The 17,227-nt window shown below is 38.7% G+C and overlaps 2 protein-coding genes across 2 annotated transcripts in view; one reads left to right on the forward strand and one right to left on the reverse strand.

The window, feature by feature from the left end:
- Positions 1-1,013, forward strand: part of lacc1 (laccase (multicopper oxidoreductase) domain containing 1) — a 7,077-nt gene extending 6,064 nt beyond the window's left edge. The window contains exon 5 of the mRNA XM_017436161.3: positions 472-1,013. Coding sequence (XP_017291650.1) covers positions 472-673 — 202 coding nt within the window. The 3' untranslated portion in view covers positions 674-1,013. The remainder of the gene's footprint in view (positions 1-471) is intronic.
- Positions 1,014-3,458: 2,445 nt separating this feature from the next.
- Positions 3,459-17,227, reverse strand: part of lmln (leishmanolysin-like (metallopeptidase M8 family)) — a 25,180-nt gene continuing 11,411 nt past the window's right edge. Inside the window, exons 8-16 of the mRNA XM_017436173.3 lie at positions 16,689-16,783; positions 15,765-15,882; positions 13,902-14,009; positions 13,628-13,815; positions 13,060-13,192; positions 12,607-12,766; positions 11,856-11,986; positions 10,181-10,391; positions 3,459-10,048 (exon numbers count right to left, since the gene is read on the reverse strand). Of these exons, the coding sequence (XP_017291662.1) occupies positions 9,948-10,048; positions 10,181-10,391; positions 11,856-11,986; positions 12,607-12,766; positions 13,060-13,192; positions 13,628-13,815; positions 13,902-14,009; positions 15,765-15,882; positions 16,689-16,783 (1,245 nt within the window). The 3' untranslated portion in view covers positions 3,459-9,947. The remainder of the gene's footprint in view (positions 10,049-10,180; positions 10,392-11,855; positions 11,987-12,606; positions 12,767-13,059; positions 13,193-13,627; positions 13,816-13,901; positions 14,010-15,764; positions 15,883-16,688; positions 16,784-17,227) is intronic.

Consider the following 17,227-nt stretch of genomic DNA (forward strand, 5'->3'; position numbering starts at 1 on the left):
CCAACTACTCCTTAACTGTGTTTATTCCTCTGTATTATGATATTATTAGCACATTTTATTTTTAAAAGAATGATGGGGTTTTTTTGTTTGTTTTTTTAATGAGAAATACTTGCCCCTCTAAACAATTCTGTTAATAGATAAGTCATTATTTACTGAGACGCAGGGGGAACCGTATCTGATGGGGGAACGCGGCTCGACGTAACAGCAGCAACTCGAGCACATTGCTGCCCCCTATGTGTCAAGAGGACAAATAACACCTTTTCTGTTCAAATTGCCAACCCGCCACAGTGGCGTGTGTGTTGATCAAATTCACCGGTGGCGGGTGCTAATTTCCACCCCTGCTGTTAGTCACAGTTAACTGCACTTTCAATTTTTGACCCAATGTCCTGCAACAAGCTAAGCTTTCATTTCTTCATCTCAAGTCAAATTTTCAGCCCACTGATTTATCATAACCTTTATTCACTGTTCCAGAGTTCTTCTCCAAAAAGGTGGTGTCCTGCCAGGGAACATCCATGACAATTTAGTGAAAGAGCGCCCCCCTGTGACGCCCTGCACCTCGTGTCATCCTGAAGACTACTTCTCCCACGTCAGGGATGGACTCAACTTTGGCACTCAGGTGGGCTTCCTGTGGATCAAAGAGGCAGCAGAGCAGACTGCACCTACAGAGACTTAGATGGGCTGACACGAGGGTTGAAGATCCCTATCAGAAGTTTTCTCTGAGGAGTCAGTTAACACCAGCAGGCTGTGGTCAGAAAGCAGCTGTAGGAACAGCCAGGCCAGCTGAGAAAAACAACCACTGTAATAGGGGAAAGACTCCGAAGGCCATCTTCATTGAAACTTAAGCTTTCAGCCCTGTTAGCCTGACGCTTTTGTGTTTTTTCCATGCCAGAAGACATACAACGCATGTACAGTTCCAGTCAACAATGACTTGAGTCATTTGTGGACCAAATCAGAAGCTGTCTATTTGTAATGATGTAAAAACATATATGAATAAAAAAAAAACGATACTAGAATGTGCAAAGTCCAGTCTTTAGTAAAAGCTCTTCTAGTTGACTGATGATTCTGTACAGCCTGTTGGATGTTCATGTTTTGTTTTCTTTGAAGCGCGACAATTTTAAGTAATTTTTTAATTGCATTAGCAAAATTTCTAATGCTGTACACAGAAGGCATAACAGCCAGCTGCTATGACTGAGCAATGTTTTAATAGGCTTCAACTAAAGACAGAGTATAAAGATGGATTGCTGTTTCTTTCCGTTGAACAAAAGTGAAGCCAAAACATCCATTTTAAGGGGGCTGCCATATTGAATTTTAGGAATCCAAGCGCTGGGGTCCCACCTGTTTACTCACACACAAACATGGTATCACAGGGCCCTGAATAAACATTATTGGTGTTTAAATTTGACAGTTAAACATGTGACTTAAAATTAAGAGGAGAAAAAAAATGTACACCATAGCATCTGCAGTGACTGAGTCTGTTCCTTACCAGTTAGCTGGTGTATGATCAGGCTAGAAATGACGTCAAGTCACCAAACAGGACTTTCCCTGTTAAATAAACCTAAAGAGATTGTACACAAACTCCACCCACTCAGTAGCTGCTTCATTCACCAGCATGGAATGAAACTCAGCAGTCATGCACTTGACAGTATGTGACCTGTTAACTGGTGAACAGCTAAACCACCCCAACTTTTGCTGAAGCTAAACTAAACTCCTGGAACTCCTGGCTGACGTTTTTAAGAGACACTCTGGCTCCAAGTTAAGGAAAGAAGCTGGTTCATTCTGCTGTTAGCTCAGAGAGACTCAGACCTGCAGCCTGTGGTGGTGAGCTTAAACACATTTTGTATAACTTAGAACCATGCTTTTTTAGTTAAATAAGACTGAAATTTTTTTAACCAGACATCAGTGCCTGACACTGTGTTGTGGCAGCAAAATAATGAAATCATGAAATATGCTGTACACAAAATATAGAGAGCATTAAAGACAATTAAGAATTATCATCAGAGTCCCAGGTTCGAATGGGGAAGCTCCGAATCCAAGCTCTGGCCCCCAAAATCAACACAGGTGCTTTTATAAAAGATATTGAAATACTGGACCAGAATGAGTAGTTAGGGAAAAGCAAGTCTGGTCACAGACTGGTTCCCATGAGGAGAAATTTCAACATCACTCCTATAAACAAGTTCATTCTGTGAGAACCCATGGGACTTGGAACAGAAATCATAACATTATCAGGACTTATAAACAACAGGTTTTACCTTATAGTAAATTCTGCCATTAAACACTGTTAATGTTGGTTAGCTCTGTTGTAGCTGGTAGGCTAACTAGTTATTAGTTATTCTAACTCTATAACTTGATGTGATCATAAACAGCATCATTAACTCAAAGTCTCAGCTAAAAACATGTCAGAGAATCAATAAGTGGACCTCGTCTAATTAATACATACAGTTTGTTGAAAAATCATACTGAATTTATTAAGAAATTGAATCTTATGAATCTTTATTTGACAACTGTAATTACAGCCCGCCCATCAGTAAACCAGTTATATTCACACAGCAGCTGATCATTTTCTTCATGCAGGGGTTAATGTTTTTTTTGTTTTTTTTTTAATCATGTTGGGGAAACAAAGTCAGAAAAATTACCAGCCAATTAAGTTTGAACAGGAATATATTTAATATTATTCTAACAGTAGCTTTCTGAGGTGCAAAGTCTGAATGAGTTCAAGTGTGTCTGCAGCCTTTCTCATGTTTGGTGAAAGTTATGAGAGTTCATTTAAAACGTAAGATCTGGTCAAATGGAACAATTTTACCTAAAATTATAATCCATAAATTACATTTTCTAGATTAAATGAAAATATATACCTGAATAAATATTGTGTTGTGGTTTAATTGAAAATTAAACACCAATATTTGATCAGTGTCTAACTGAGAAGCACTGACTGACTTGACGGTAGAATTTTTAGTTTTGTGTGATTTGATAATGTTCTTGTTGAAAATCTTACAGCAGCGAGTATGACTGTAATTATATATAAATGGCATGTCAGTCTGATTTTCCTTTTTGGGATCTAATTAAGAAAAGAATCAGTGTAGTAACTTTAAACTAATTATCTGCTTCATGATGTTAAAAGATTTTCATTTTTTAATAAATCTTCTAATTTCAGACATTTTGGGCTAAATTGGACCTTGAGTTGTGATTCTGTGGCTAGTAAAGTAAGTTTATGTTGTAAACCCAAACTAAAGAAGACTATTCAAAAACAGAGGAATATATATCTAATTGAAGCAACTTTTAACCATCAATAAAAATCTAAACAGTCAGTTTACAGATTGTAATTTTAAAATTACCACATAATACTGGTGCATTCAAGGAGTCCAACACCAGGGTACATTTTAAAAAGTCTTGTTTTGTTGGTTAAAATAAAAGAATAAATGATCAAATTCATTTTAAATCAAAAAGACAAAACTCCAAAGTTTCAGGTATACAGAAAGCATTTATTTTCAGAGGACAAAAGTTTTCAATGGTCTCAAAAGCAGCCCTTTGAATTAAAACAAACACTAGAAGAGTTCTGACTGCTATTTCCAACAGTCTGATCACTGTGTAAATGAACAGCAGACACAAGCATCTAATGTTTCCATGAACAGAACTTTATCAGTAAAACAAACCAATTACTACAAACCATTTTCTGGAATCTGTTTTTTTCTGCAGCTCAAAGCAACACAAGTATTCACACTGAGAAATTTAACACAGCCCGATTTTGGTAAAAATTCTCAAATTAAAGAAAAAAAAAAAAAACCTGAATTGAGGTCGGTTCTCTGAATGTTTAACAGTAACAGTACAAAACTTTCTGCTGCATCAGTCGTAATCTTTTCGGATCACAATCAATCTTTCCTGTTTTTTGGCCAACAGAAGTCAGAGCACAATATCTCCAGATTGAACTTCACAGCTTGATGTATTTTGGAGGGGATTTTCCAAAGCTGTGGGGACAGTGGTGAATTGAAAATTAAGATGAAAACAAGTGTATGAACTGGCACCTTTAATAAGTCATACTCCAAGCTGGAGAAGTGTTTTGGAATCCATCAATAAAGTAAGACGAGGATAGCACGTCTCCAAATACAAACAGGTATGTTTATAATTTAACTGTTGGAACGGCACTAAAAAGATGTAAATGTCTGATGTGATTTAGGAGAAAACACTGTCAATACCATTGATGTTACTGAACGTTATAGTCTGATGATGTAATTTGTAGACGATCCCTAAACCATTGCGTAATTTCCTGTGTTGCATTTATTTCCGTTTCTACAACCACACACAACACTTATTTGATTCTTACAACCTTTTCCTTTTTCCTTTTCTTTTGGTCATGACACTTGCCAGGTTCTGTACTAATCACCTTTCATCCAGTGTAGAACTGGTTCCAGAACAGATCATCTGAAGAGTTTTAAAAGATCATTGAATAAGAAAAAAGAAAAGAAAAGCAAAACTAGTAACTTTGAGGGGAAAACACTGACTTGATGACAAGATGTGAAAGCTCTTGGAGATAGAATTATTAAAAAATGACCAGGAGATCAAGTAGCAGCTGAATCAGATGTAATCCAAAACCCAAAAGAAAATTTTAGAACAAAGCTCCTCGATGTAACTCTAGTGCAGCCTTAAAAAAATAAAATAAAGCACAGCATACATAAAAACCTAATCCTGACTCAAAGCTTCCTTACTTTGTCACAATTTGTTTTCACACTACTGATAACGGTAAAAAACACAATTTCAGATAAACATTAAGTACATCTACAGTAACAAAAATAACATTTCCTATGGCAAATGACTGCCACATATAATTTCTCTGCCTCACCACCACAAAACCACACAGGTTAAGTTTCAGCATTTCTTCCACTTTAAAATGACCATTTAATAACATAACTTTGTCGGTAGTTTCCTCCAGTTTGTGAGCACAAGACTTTAAGCATGTGAATTTATGAGTTCAAACTGACTCTGTGGCCTTTTTTGAAGCAACCATTGTTCAAATATTATTTCAGCAAACATACAAACTGCAGAGAGAGAAAAAAATCAGCATTGCAATTGGCCAGCAGAAAAACAGTTCTAAAGTGTTTTTATTTTCTTTTTTCTTTTTTGTCCAAAAGCACCACTTTGTTCCTGCCAGTTCTGATTCGAAAACCTCTCTTTAAGTTTAACTCGGAGCAGTGACACTTGAACCATGAATTCTCTAAAGCCTATTTGGACAAGAGTGTATTTATGAAAAGGAGCTGACAGCGTCATTCTCAGCAGTTTTAATTACAGAAATTAACTCCAGTTTTATTCAGTGAACTGGCAAATCCTCGTGAAATTTGAGTTTTTAAAAGTGAACCTCAAATTTGGAACATCTGTACAACAGAGTGTGCTCAAATGTTTGCTCCTACTAATGTCAGTGTGTTTCCACTCAGTGCTTTGAGTCCTGTAAGAAACACCAACATGATCTGACAGCTTTCTACTACCTAATTAGTATGACTTTCTGAGAGAATGAGGCCCCATCTACACCACACCAGATATTTTGAACTTTTTTTCTCAGTTTTTAGAAAAAAACAAAACAAACTGCTGAAAATATGCAGGTCTCTAAAATCTTAGTGTGATGCAAGTGGTGCAAATTCAGCAAAATTTCTAGATTAGTACAGATGAAGGCTTCGACTGTTTATGACTTCTCCTTGGACCAAAGACGTTAGCCCCACACAGAGAGAGCAAGCTGCCAGACACGTCAGTTTATTAGTTTCGTTTTCTTTTTGCTTGTTACATGTGTCAATCAGTTTCAGAACACGTCACAGCCAGGAAACATGGATTTCTGTAAACTGAACTGTGAACACTCATTAAAATCTTGTATTTTCAACTTATGTGATCTCATCCATGTTGGAGCTGACTTTTCCTCCGACAACAGAATAATTGTACTCAAAAGTCTTACTGCACCCAAAAGTAACATATTAGTAGGTTTTAGCGAGGTTTGTCTCCATTGAAAAATGATCACTTTCTGAATAAAACATAGAAAGAAATGTAATTAAAACACTTCATTTAAGGTTGCATCTCAGTGGGTTGTGACTGTTGGAGGCTAGATGGCAACTCAAAGTTTTTAGTTGCATTCTCATTGAACTCTGAGTATTTGTGTTTAAGTCACCTGTGAGCCATGCAGATGCATTTTGCATATCCATTTAAAAAAAAAAAAAAATCAGGGCCTTTTTTTTGTGGGCTCATCTTACAAAATTGTATTCTAAGTCCCCGCCTCCCCACTTGGTCAGCTAGCCTCACTTTTATGGTTTTATCTAATGGAGTCCACTTTTGAAATGTAGGCAGGTTTGAGCCAGATTTTTAAATTATTATTTATTATCATCTGAACATAAAGGGGCTGTAGCCTTGTGAGATTCCCTCATAATTGTCATTCGCCAACTAGTCACCAAAAGTCGCAGCCCATGGAGATACTACCTTTATCCACTGAGAAAACATTCAGACTTTAAACTCAACAATATTCTATCTCCATGTCTAAACAGGATTTGTCCTAAATATTTGTCCTATATTACTTCATCATGGTGACATGAAGTCTACTCAAAGTAAATGAGGTAATTAATGAAAACGCAAGTGATAGGCTGGGAACATTCACCACAGCCTCCCTCTCAGAAAAGGTTCACATTTGTATTTACAATTAAAGTTGTCGGCATAAAAGGTCATTCAAGCTTTTTAAATTTTTAAGCAGTCACCAAACTGCACAGATGCTCCTGGTTTCTGTTTGTTTGTTTGTTTGTTTTTCAGAAAAAGACTGTTTTCTCAGCTTGTGTCTGTATAAAAAAAAGTGTTTGTAGAAGGAAAATCCTTCCCTTTTAGATAAACTTGAGATTATAAAACAATCCAAACACCAGGTGAACAAGTTACCTTTTTTATGGGGTCCTCTTTTGTTCATATTTGGCTTTATCAAAAATGGCAGGTTGCTGTCAAAACTAAACAAAACAAAACTGAAAAAATGTAAAAAAAAAAAAAAAAAAGCAAAACTGCTTTTGTGGAGCTATGTTGACACTAGATGAAAGTTTCAATTAATCTAAAACTACAGGCGCTCACAGTCTTCTGTTAGTGCAGCTTGAAGAAGAAAAAAATGAAATCTGATCAGGATGATCCAAGGACAAAAGTCAAAACAAATGAAGTTGGAATTAATCTTTCTTCTTTCACAAAGTGATCTGATCTATTGTCGTAAAATCAAATAGCTCACGTTCAAAAAGAAGTCCTTCATGATAAACTAACTACAGATCAGAGTAACCCAAAAACATCGGAACTAATATTAACATGTTTACATGCACTGCATTGACATGGTTACTCTAAAAGCCCTGGTATACCCCAAAGACACACAGATACTGCACAGCTTTCAAGATGAAACATTACATTTACATCACTTTTAGAAACGCAAGCCACTTAATTTACCAGAGACTTCAGACAGATCTCCTCTGACAAAACATTTGTACCAAAAACAAAAGGTTCTGGGGACTTTAGTGAAAACGTCCTCCAAACACTGAAAGGTGGAAACTTGTTACTGATGAAATATATTATACAGAGAAAGCTAAATTCTGTTTGAAAAACGTAAGCATTGTTTTTTTTTTAATGATTTAAACTTAAATCTGTCAGATATTTAACTAATGCACTGTTTAATGCCGACAATGACTTTAAGAGACACTCTTAAAAGGGTTGAAGCAGGGTTCTCTGTAAAACAGATGAAAACATTTAATATCTTACCTGTTGTAGCTTTTTGAACAGCCTCAGTTTGGAAAGAACTGAACTTCAACAGGATTTTTGAGCGAACAGCTAGTCCGAATGCAGCTCAGACTAAAGTGAACTGCTGCAGTCTTAAAACAGCTCCAAGCTCAAAAGATTTCATATCAGGTAATGTGGGCGTTATTATATAAACGATAACACTGCCATTAGTTTGAAATTACATGTTTATTTACATAGAACTCTTTAGTCATTTACTGTATAAGCGCAAATAGTGACAGCAACAGCTAGCTGTAGCACTTCTGGTTTAGCCTGAGGTCAATTTCTGCAAGAATTTCATAATATTTCTGTCAAGATATTTGTGTAACTGAAGGCAATGTGAAAATTTAAATGATAGCAATTGCACAAATTATGCTAAAATTATTGAGATTAGAGTTGTTTGAAGACAGTAGTGAGCCACTTTGGTCCTAGTCTCTTTGGGACTAGTCATTATCTCACCAGTCCTGCCAGATTCAACTCTAGTTCTCCAAGAACTATCTACAGGTAAGATATTATTTGTACATAAGTTTTCCACAGAATCCTTTATATAATGACAGAGATATTCCTTTCATTACTGACAGAAATTCAGCTTAGAATGAATGTGACAAATCTTTTAAGCTTTTTTTCAGTATTTTTACTAGGGATGGGAATGATCCGATCCAGTATCGGTATCGGGTTCCAATACTGACGTTAAGCACGGATTGGAAATTTCCGATCCAACTGGCAGAAATTTCCGATCCATAGACATGTCTGTGTCTACTGAAATCTCTCTACAAGTGATTCCCTGCTGTCTGCTCAGCTTCAGCCAGCTGGCTGCAAACTGTGGAATGGATTTCATGAACGGGCGTGTCTCCTGATAAACGGAGTAATGAGATCCGCCTCACATTCAGGAAATCTATTTCACAGTTTCCAGCCAACTAAAGCGTGAGCCTTGAGGCCTTAGCAGCAGTTTGGCTAACGGCTAACCAACTTTTCGTCACATCATGTCCGCTGTGTGGAAATATTTTATATTGGAAACACCGCAAAGCAAGACGGCAACGTGCGATGTCTGCAAAGTCTCTGTGCCGAGAGGGGGACGCTCCATCGCGAGCTACAATACAAGTAAACTTCCACCAGGCAATGTGAAAGCTAAAAGCACCACTGAGAAGTTGCTGAATTTTATTGTACTTGATGACCAACCGCTTTCAGTTGTAGAAAACGAAGGATTTCGCAGCTTGATTGAATGCTTGCAACCAAGATATAGTTTACCCTCCAGGAAATATATATCAGAGACTGCACTGCCTGAGCTATACAACCGAGTGTACAAATCGTCCTTGCCTGTAGAGAGTTTTCTATATAAATATGAAGTTTACAGACTCAAAATCATAAAAAAGTAAAATAGATATCGGAATAGTATTGGTATCGGCCGGTATCCAATTTCAGATATCGGTATCGGATCGGAAGTGGAAAAATGTGGATAGGTGCATCCCTAATTTTTACTACAAGTTTGTATAAAGTAACTTTATTTCCTGTTCAACTAATTAAGCAACCATTTCAGTTTCTTGTCACACGTTTTGTTTAACGAAGATGCTTAAGAAAGCTTAAAAACGACTTTTGGTATAATTAGGTACGTACCAAAGTTATTAAAATGAGAAGCATTATTCTGTGATCTGCACTTTCCTGCTAAATAGAACTAAACAAGTGCTCCGCCAAACAGAGATGGTTTCTTTTGGTCAGAGCAATTAACCCGATAATAACGACATTAGCTGCCACATGTTGATAAGTGTACCTCCCTCAAACAGTGAAGGTTTTCTGGTCTTTTGTTTGCATATGTGGCTGAGAAATCTGCATTGTTTGGCAGAAATCATCTGAGTTAAATCAGGTAATAGTAAGCCCTAAACTTGATATCAGCAACCAAGTTTCTCACTTAAATGAAAGCTGACAGTAACCTGGTTATTGAAGTGCATGTAAACACACTGATCGACTCCTGGAAGGACTTCTGACAGTACTGAGATATTACAGCTGTATGAACTGAAGAATGGGGAGTGAAGCAAAGGTCCTGAGGAAGAAAAGGAGGGGAAAAGAAAAAGTGAAAAAAGAAGAAGAAGAAGAAGAAAAAAATTCTGACTTGAGAATGAAGAGGAGGAAGAGTCCAAGCAAAATTGTCAGAGGGCTACAGTACAGAAAAAATGTGTGTGTGTGTGTGTGTTTTATCAGCTGCAGTGGCAGAGCAATAGTCCAGCCACTAGAGGGAGCAGGTTAAGCAGAAGGAGCCACAGAGTGATGGCCAGACCTGGAGAACTGGAGCAGGGATCTGAAACAAACAGACTCCAATCAAAGTGTGTTCAAAAACGAATCCAAATCAATTAGTCTAGGACGCAGAACATTGCACACACAGTCTAAATACAGTCTGCCTGATGAGTGTTTAGGTCTGAGTGACACTGACCAATAGGGTTGCTTCTTGTGGTGTTAATGGGCAGCAGCTGGTGGGGCAGAGGGCAGTCATCACAGAAGTCAGTGCAGGCTGGGCAGATCAGGACTCCGTTGTAAACCCAGTCGCTGACTCGAACGCTGACACTCAGCAGCTGACCCTTTCGAGTGCAGTGGAAGGAGTGATCCTGAACGTACACCATCAGGCCCTGAGCTGAGCACGACACCTGCACAGAAAGAGCACAACAACAACAAAAATACATTCACTTTATTGGTGCTGCACTTTTTTTTTTACACTTACAGTATAGTGTAAATTTTACTTCAAACTATTCTTCTTCAACACAAAGTATTCAAATGTCTCTAAAACTTGTGGCCCTAAAGAGTCTATACAGTGCATGAAGGCTTTGGTACTTCAATATTGAGGTATCGTTACTAAAAAAGAAAAGAAGGCCTAATATGTCTTTATTAGATTATTTGAAGACCTAATTTTTATCCATCAATCCATTTTTTATTGCTTCTTGTGGACAGGTCGTGGAGAGGAGTCTAGAAGAGAAACCCAGACTTCCCCCAGGGAACCCCTCCATGCCCTCCTGGGGGATCCCAAGGTATTCCCAGGTCTGAGAAGACTTATAATTCTTCAGACAAGTTCTAGGTCTGCTACTGGGTTTAGTCTCAGTGTGAGTGCCTGGAAAACCTCCAGTGGGAGGCACACAGGAGGCATCTTATTCAGATGCTGGAGCCTTTCAATTTTGAGGAGGAGACAAAGAAAATCCAAGAGCTCCATCTCAGACTCTACAGACCTCAGTTAGCAGGTTAAAAGTTAAAGTTCATCGCATGGCAACTTTACAGCTTAGGTTTATAAAGTTTTCTCTAAATGAACCACAAACCTTCTGGAACAATGTCCTTTGATCAGATCAGACCAAAGTAGATATGTTTACCTATAATGCACAGCACTACATTATGTGAAAACCGGACACAGAATATCAGCACAAACACCTCATACTAAATGTCAAGCATGGTGGCGGAGGGCTGATGATTTGGGGCTTGTTTTGCAGCCACAGGACCATGAACTCCTCTGTACACCAAAAGATAGTAGCCCATCTGTCTGACAGCTAAGGCTTGGACCAAACTGGGTCATGAAACAGGACAATGATCCCAAGCACAGCAACTACTCTCCAACAGAACAGCTGAAAAAGAAAAGAATCAAGGTGTTGTAATGGTCCAGTCAAAGTCCAGATCACAACCTGATTGAGATGCTGTGGTGAGACCTTAAGAGAGCTGAGCAGAAACTAATGTCAGCAATTTGCAATAAACTTAAGCAAAGTTGTAAATAAAAGTGAGCCAAAATTTTTCCACAACCATATGAACAACTGAAAAAGTGACACAGAAAACCACTACTGAGAGTTATCGCTGTTAAAGGAGGGTCTACAAGCTGTTGAACCACTGGTGGACTCTCCCCCACCCCCCCTCATGACTGTATGTTTCAATCCTCACCTATGCTCATGAGACATGAATCTTGACTGAAAAAAACAGATCCTAGATACAAGCAGCTGATACAGGCTTGGGCAGATAACATTTTTAAAACAGAGGTTAGTTACAGCTCCTCCCTAGAGCCAGAGCTTAATTGTCTCATTGATTAAGGCATTAAAGGGTTTGATATTCCATATAAAACTGTCACGAACTGACTGCACCTTGTAGCAACCTGAACCCCAGTCTGGGTAAGTCATCTTCCGGGTGCACTGCTGCATCACAAAGGCTGACTTCTGGTACAGACACACAGAGTCTGGTCCATACTGCTCTGCGCCATAATTCCTCCACCAGTCTGAACACACACAGAAGATGCACTCATTTCACAAATAACACAAATATATTTTTTATCAGTTTAATAAATGAACAGTTCAAGTGCTCATATGTTTTACCTAAAGAGTTTGTTGGATGTTTACATGTTTTCCCTGCATATTTACAATGTTTGATATAAGAAGAAGAGTGTGGAAAAAAAAAATTCCACAACTTTATCAAACTGATTCTGGGCCCAGCTGAGAGAAGCCTGGTAGGCCATTAAAAAAAAAAAAAAAACAACTAAGCTTTACAGGCGACATATTGATTTTATAGTGTTACTGTTGTGTTATAAAGCCTTAATTTTAGCCTTATTTGTTACTTATTTGTTATTTAAATTACTTTGCTCCATGATGCAACAGCCATTTATCTGTTACATCTTCAATTTAGGAAAATAAGGTAAAAACAAGTTAGAAACCCTTAAAATGCCCTAAACTATGTCTATCAAAAAGACAAAACCACAAGTCTTTTGAGACAGTGGTAACACTGTTTACTGCAGTATAACTTGAGAACAGGTTAACAATATTTAAAAAAAATAAATGGATATCACCCAACCCTAGTGGTCATATATCCCAGCTCCAGCAGTGAGAGTGGTGTGAGCAGTACCTGGCTGGTTCTCAGACACTCTGCAGTACGAGTTTCTCTGGTATTCTCCACTGAGGTGCCAGCTGAACTCCTGGCTGAAAGGGCAGTAATCAGCAATCTCAACAGCACCGCCAAAGAATGACAGCTGATCAGCATCCACATCCGAAATCTGATCAAAATACTAACACATATAAACACAGATATGGTTACGGCACGATGATGGCTGACAAATCTGTTTCAAACTGGGACACAGAGCGATGATGTACAGGTTAGTAGTACAGCAATTTGACAATGTCTCCAATAAAAACACCAAAGGTTTAGAAGAATCTAAATGTAATATCTATTGTATTGATTTCTTCGACCAGGATATATCCATCAGGGATCCAAAAGATGTCTTTGTTTAGAAACCCCCCTTTTTTCTTTTTTTTTTTTTAAGTTTTCACCTGGTGGTGTTCATAGTATTTTCTGAATCACCTGGTACTCCAGTGGGAGCTCCTGTGGGTATTTCTGCAGGTTGCAGACAGCCACAGCAAGCTGGTCCTGTCTGCAGGTCAGCTGCAGAGGAGAAGCTCGCACCGTGTTGCAGTACGGGGTCACAGGGTGTCGCCTGCAGCAGCAAATACAACAGGGCTAAGATACTGCTACTTTATTTTATCAAGATACTGCCACTTTATTTTATTTGTTCTTTGAGAAGCTAACATCCTGTTGTGCTGTATGAACTCTTACTACTTAAAAGAATATCTAAAAAAAAATGCTTAAAAAGGTGCAGGATATACCCAAAAGTAAAAAAAATACTAATTTAGAAAATGATTTTTCTGAGTTACTTGTTATTGCAAATTTAGTCAATCAAAAGGAAGGAATACATCCTTGTGAACTACTTGAGAATCTGAGCAGCAACACAACGTAAACATGTTTTTCTCAGCTTAAGTACAAATCATTTTTCCAGATTTAAAGTTACATCAGGTAGCTTTGTTGGTATGAGAATTGAAATTTGCAGTAAGCTCAAACTAAAGTTGAGTGTTACACAAAGAGGCCATGTAACCTCTGTCTCTGTTTGTCCATCCAGAACTTGCAGCTTTTCATGACAAAGTCACAGCCGAGGCCACGGCCCCAGTCCAGCCTCTGAGCCAGGCTGTAGTTGGCCCAGTACCAGCCGCTGTCCTCCATGATGGCCAGCGTGAGCCGAGAAAACACCCTGTTTTGGGTGTGAGAGCCAGTCATTGCTTCATTCTGAGGGAACGATACAAGCAGACAGAAAAGGTGAAGACATGGGAGAAAGTGTTTTCTATCCAAAGCAGCAAGGAGAACATGCCGACCTCCAGCAGTCTCTTCTCCCAGTGATTGAGTTCAGTTCCCGTCCCTCCCTGGTTCTCCAGCTCCATCCCCTCCAAGATGGGACAGTTAAAGTGTCTCCTCACCTCCTCCTGAACAAGCAACACATGCAGCTTAGGCACTTTAAATAAAAAAAACAAACAATAACTATATTTTCTCATTTTAATCTGGCATTTTCATGAATCTGTCAACACTCCAGTGATGTTAAGAGTTCTTAAGAATCCACATGAACCAAAACATAATATAAATGGATTAAAGTGATAGTTCAGCCATTCTGAAGTAGGTTTCTGTGGAAAAGTCATAAAAAACATCTTACCTGCTGTAGGTAGATCAATGAATGACCTTACAAATGCTATTTATACCTTTAAACCACTGTCAGTTTCACATGACATGGCTATCTTGTCAGAAATATCAATATACCCCATCTGGAAGTGACCACTGACCACTGAAAGAAGTGCTACAGCTAACAGCTGCTGCTATAATGCTGATGATAATTCAAAACTGACAGCAGTGCAAACGTTTCTAAAACAGCGTTTGCTTGAACCTCTATGACAGTTTGGAGACTGGAGTGGTTTTAAGATGGCAGCAATCCAGTTTAGTCTGAGCTGCACCTGAACTAGCCGTTAGCTCATCAGCCTTATCTGAATGAAATGATTTCTCTCAAAGGAGGTCATACAAATAACTATATACAACAAGTAAAACATTAATTGTTCTTAACTTTTCCACAGAACACCACTTCAAAAGCTCTAAAATATTCATTTAATCTGACTTTGATTCCTGCATGAAACTAATAAGGCCAAAGATCAGGGCACTCCTGCACCTGAGTCTTACTGTTAGGTGACTGTCACTCTGACAATAAATTCGGCTCAGGTAAAGATTTTTTTAAATAGAGAAAACAAATAGAAAATACCAGTAAGTGATTTCAATGATACACAAAAATCATGCAGAGATAAACACAAGTACTGCAAGACAATGCAAAATTTTGGTTTTTGACCAAAATGGTCAAAAACATAAAGTTTTATAAAAGAATATGAGACTAAAGAAAGAAAAGACAAATCAAAGACACTAAAAAACTAGAGAAGTTGCATTTCCTGCGAAAATGCAGTGTGAATGCTTTTTTGCTGAATGATTTTGCTGAAAGCGGCTGAAGATATGCTGAACAGCTGAAGTTTAATAAATACGCAAAATGTAAAAGATAGAAGCTGATTTGAAGAATATTTGCATAAGGGAGAAGAACAAGGGCTGAAAGAAGCAGGAATTAGTTAAAAAAAAGCCGAAATTAGCTGAAAGAAGCAGAAACAACAAAAAGAAAAAAGTTGAAATGAGCCTGAAAAAAAATTGTCACCTTAAAGCCCATAGAGCTGATCACTGACCTATGAAGTGTCCAGCTGTGAGGTTTGGCCTTCCTACGGTACACGGTTGCAGAGATAAAGCCTTCTTTACCATGTGACCTTGACCTTTGACCTTGAAATCCATAGGGCCGATCCCTGACTAATGAGGGTTCTAGCTGTGAAGTTTGACCTTCCGAAATTGTACCAATACCAAAAGTCATAGATGGAATGGCGTTAATGAGCGTTTTGATATATGAACGGTTGAAATAGCTGAAAAAATGCAGAACGAGTTAGATGCCGAAAAATGTACGGAATAGGGAAAGAAGAGTAATAGATCATAGATAATAAAGAGAAACAGGAAAACAATGGTGTGAATGCTTAATAGCATTCACACAATTACAGACTCAGACAGCAGAGGCCAATTGTGCCTAAACTGATTAAAAGTTATGAAAACTGAATAAACTAAGTCAATTTGAACTATATTTTTCTAATTCTGAGTCACAGACTGGTCTTTACCACAACTCGAGGAGTGACCAGGACGTGCACATGGTGTCGAACCATTTCTCCTCCTCTGATGTCCCACAGTCTGCTGACTCTTCTGATCACCGCCTCGCTCCACTGGTAGAGACCCAGACTGACACACACATTACAGGGTAAAGGTTACAGGTTCTGTGGACAGATTCTGACTGATATCAGCATCAGCATGTAACATATTTTTCACACTATAAGGGGCACTGGATTATAAGACGCACTGTCAATGAATGGTCCGTTTTCAAAACTTTTAGTGATATATAAAGCACACCGGACTATAAGGCGCACCCTCGTGCACATGCACCTCCCAATTTCTGTAACTTTGCGCGGACCGCGCACCATTCAAAATGGATGATTTTGGTGCTCTAGCGGAGCTGGTTCACTTGTATCAGCATGTAATTGATCCCTCTGTGAGAGATCACAAAGATAATCAAATGGTTCAAAACTCACAGAAGAATACTGCACCAACGTAAGCGACGTAAGCGTCAAGCATAAAAGCCTACACCGCTCGCTCAGGTCCGCGTGCAGTGCGCTGAGCCCTGCGCGACTATAACTGAGCGTTAATTTCTGTAAGTGGTGTGGCATTGTAGTTTACCAAAGTCGTAATTAAACATTACAACTTCTTACATATATAAGGCGCTCTGGATTATAAGATACACTGTCGTTTTTGAGAAAATTGAAGGCTTTTAAGTGCGTCTTATAGTCCGGAAAATGCGGTAGCTGAAATCTGTTCTGATGCTATAAACAAGGAGGACGTGAGAAGTTTGTCTTTTTGGATTGTTGTGGTCAACATCAGGCCCATCAGAGGGTGAACAAAAGAGAGAAAGTGGCCTAATTGTGATGAGGGGTGACAGACGCATTGTTTGCACCTCAGTAGAGATGTTTCATTAGCTGAAGTCTGGTATTCACCTCTCATTGAAGGCAGGCAGGCCGCTGGCAAAGCGAGTCGTCAGAGGTTTACCCTCATTGTCATGGTAGAAGGCAAACAGACCAGCAGAAAATCCCTGGAGGACAGAAGATAAAACGGCACAAAGACTCAACTTCACTGAGCATTTTCAACCCAACAGAAAAAATACACACAGAATCTGTTCACAGCTTGTAGACACCCTGTCTAAACCTGAACCCTGCATTTAAAATGGCAAAATTAGGATGGGGTGGATGAGATTCGCCTGAAGTACCTTAAGGCTCTGGATATTGTAGGGTTGTGTTGGTTAACGCAACTCTGCAATATTGCATGGATTGGCAGACCAGGGTGGTGGTCCCCTTATTTACAAAGGGGGACCGGAGAGTGTGTTCCAGCTATAGAGGGTTCACACTCTTAAGCCTCCCTGGTAAGGTCTATTCGGGGGTTCTGGAGAGGAGGGTCCGTCAGATAGTCGAACCTCGGATTCAGGAAGAGCAGTGTGGTTTTCTTCCTGGCCGTGGAACACTGGACCAGCTCTATACCC

Source organism: Kryptolebias marmoratus, linkage group LG6, assembly GCF_001649575.2.
Source record: "Kryptolebias marmoratus isolate JLee-2015 linkage group LG6, ASM164957v2, whole genome shotgun sequence".
Lineage (NCBI taxonomy): Eukaryota > Metazoa > Chordata > Actinopteri > Cyprinodontiformes > Rivulidae > Kryptolebias > Kryptolebias marmoratus.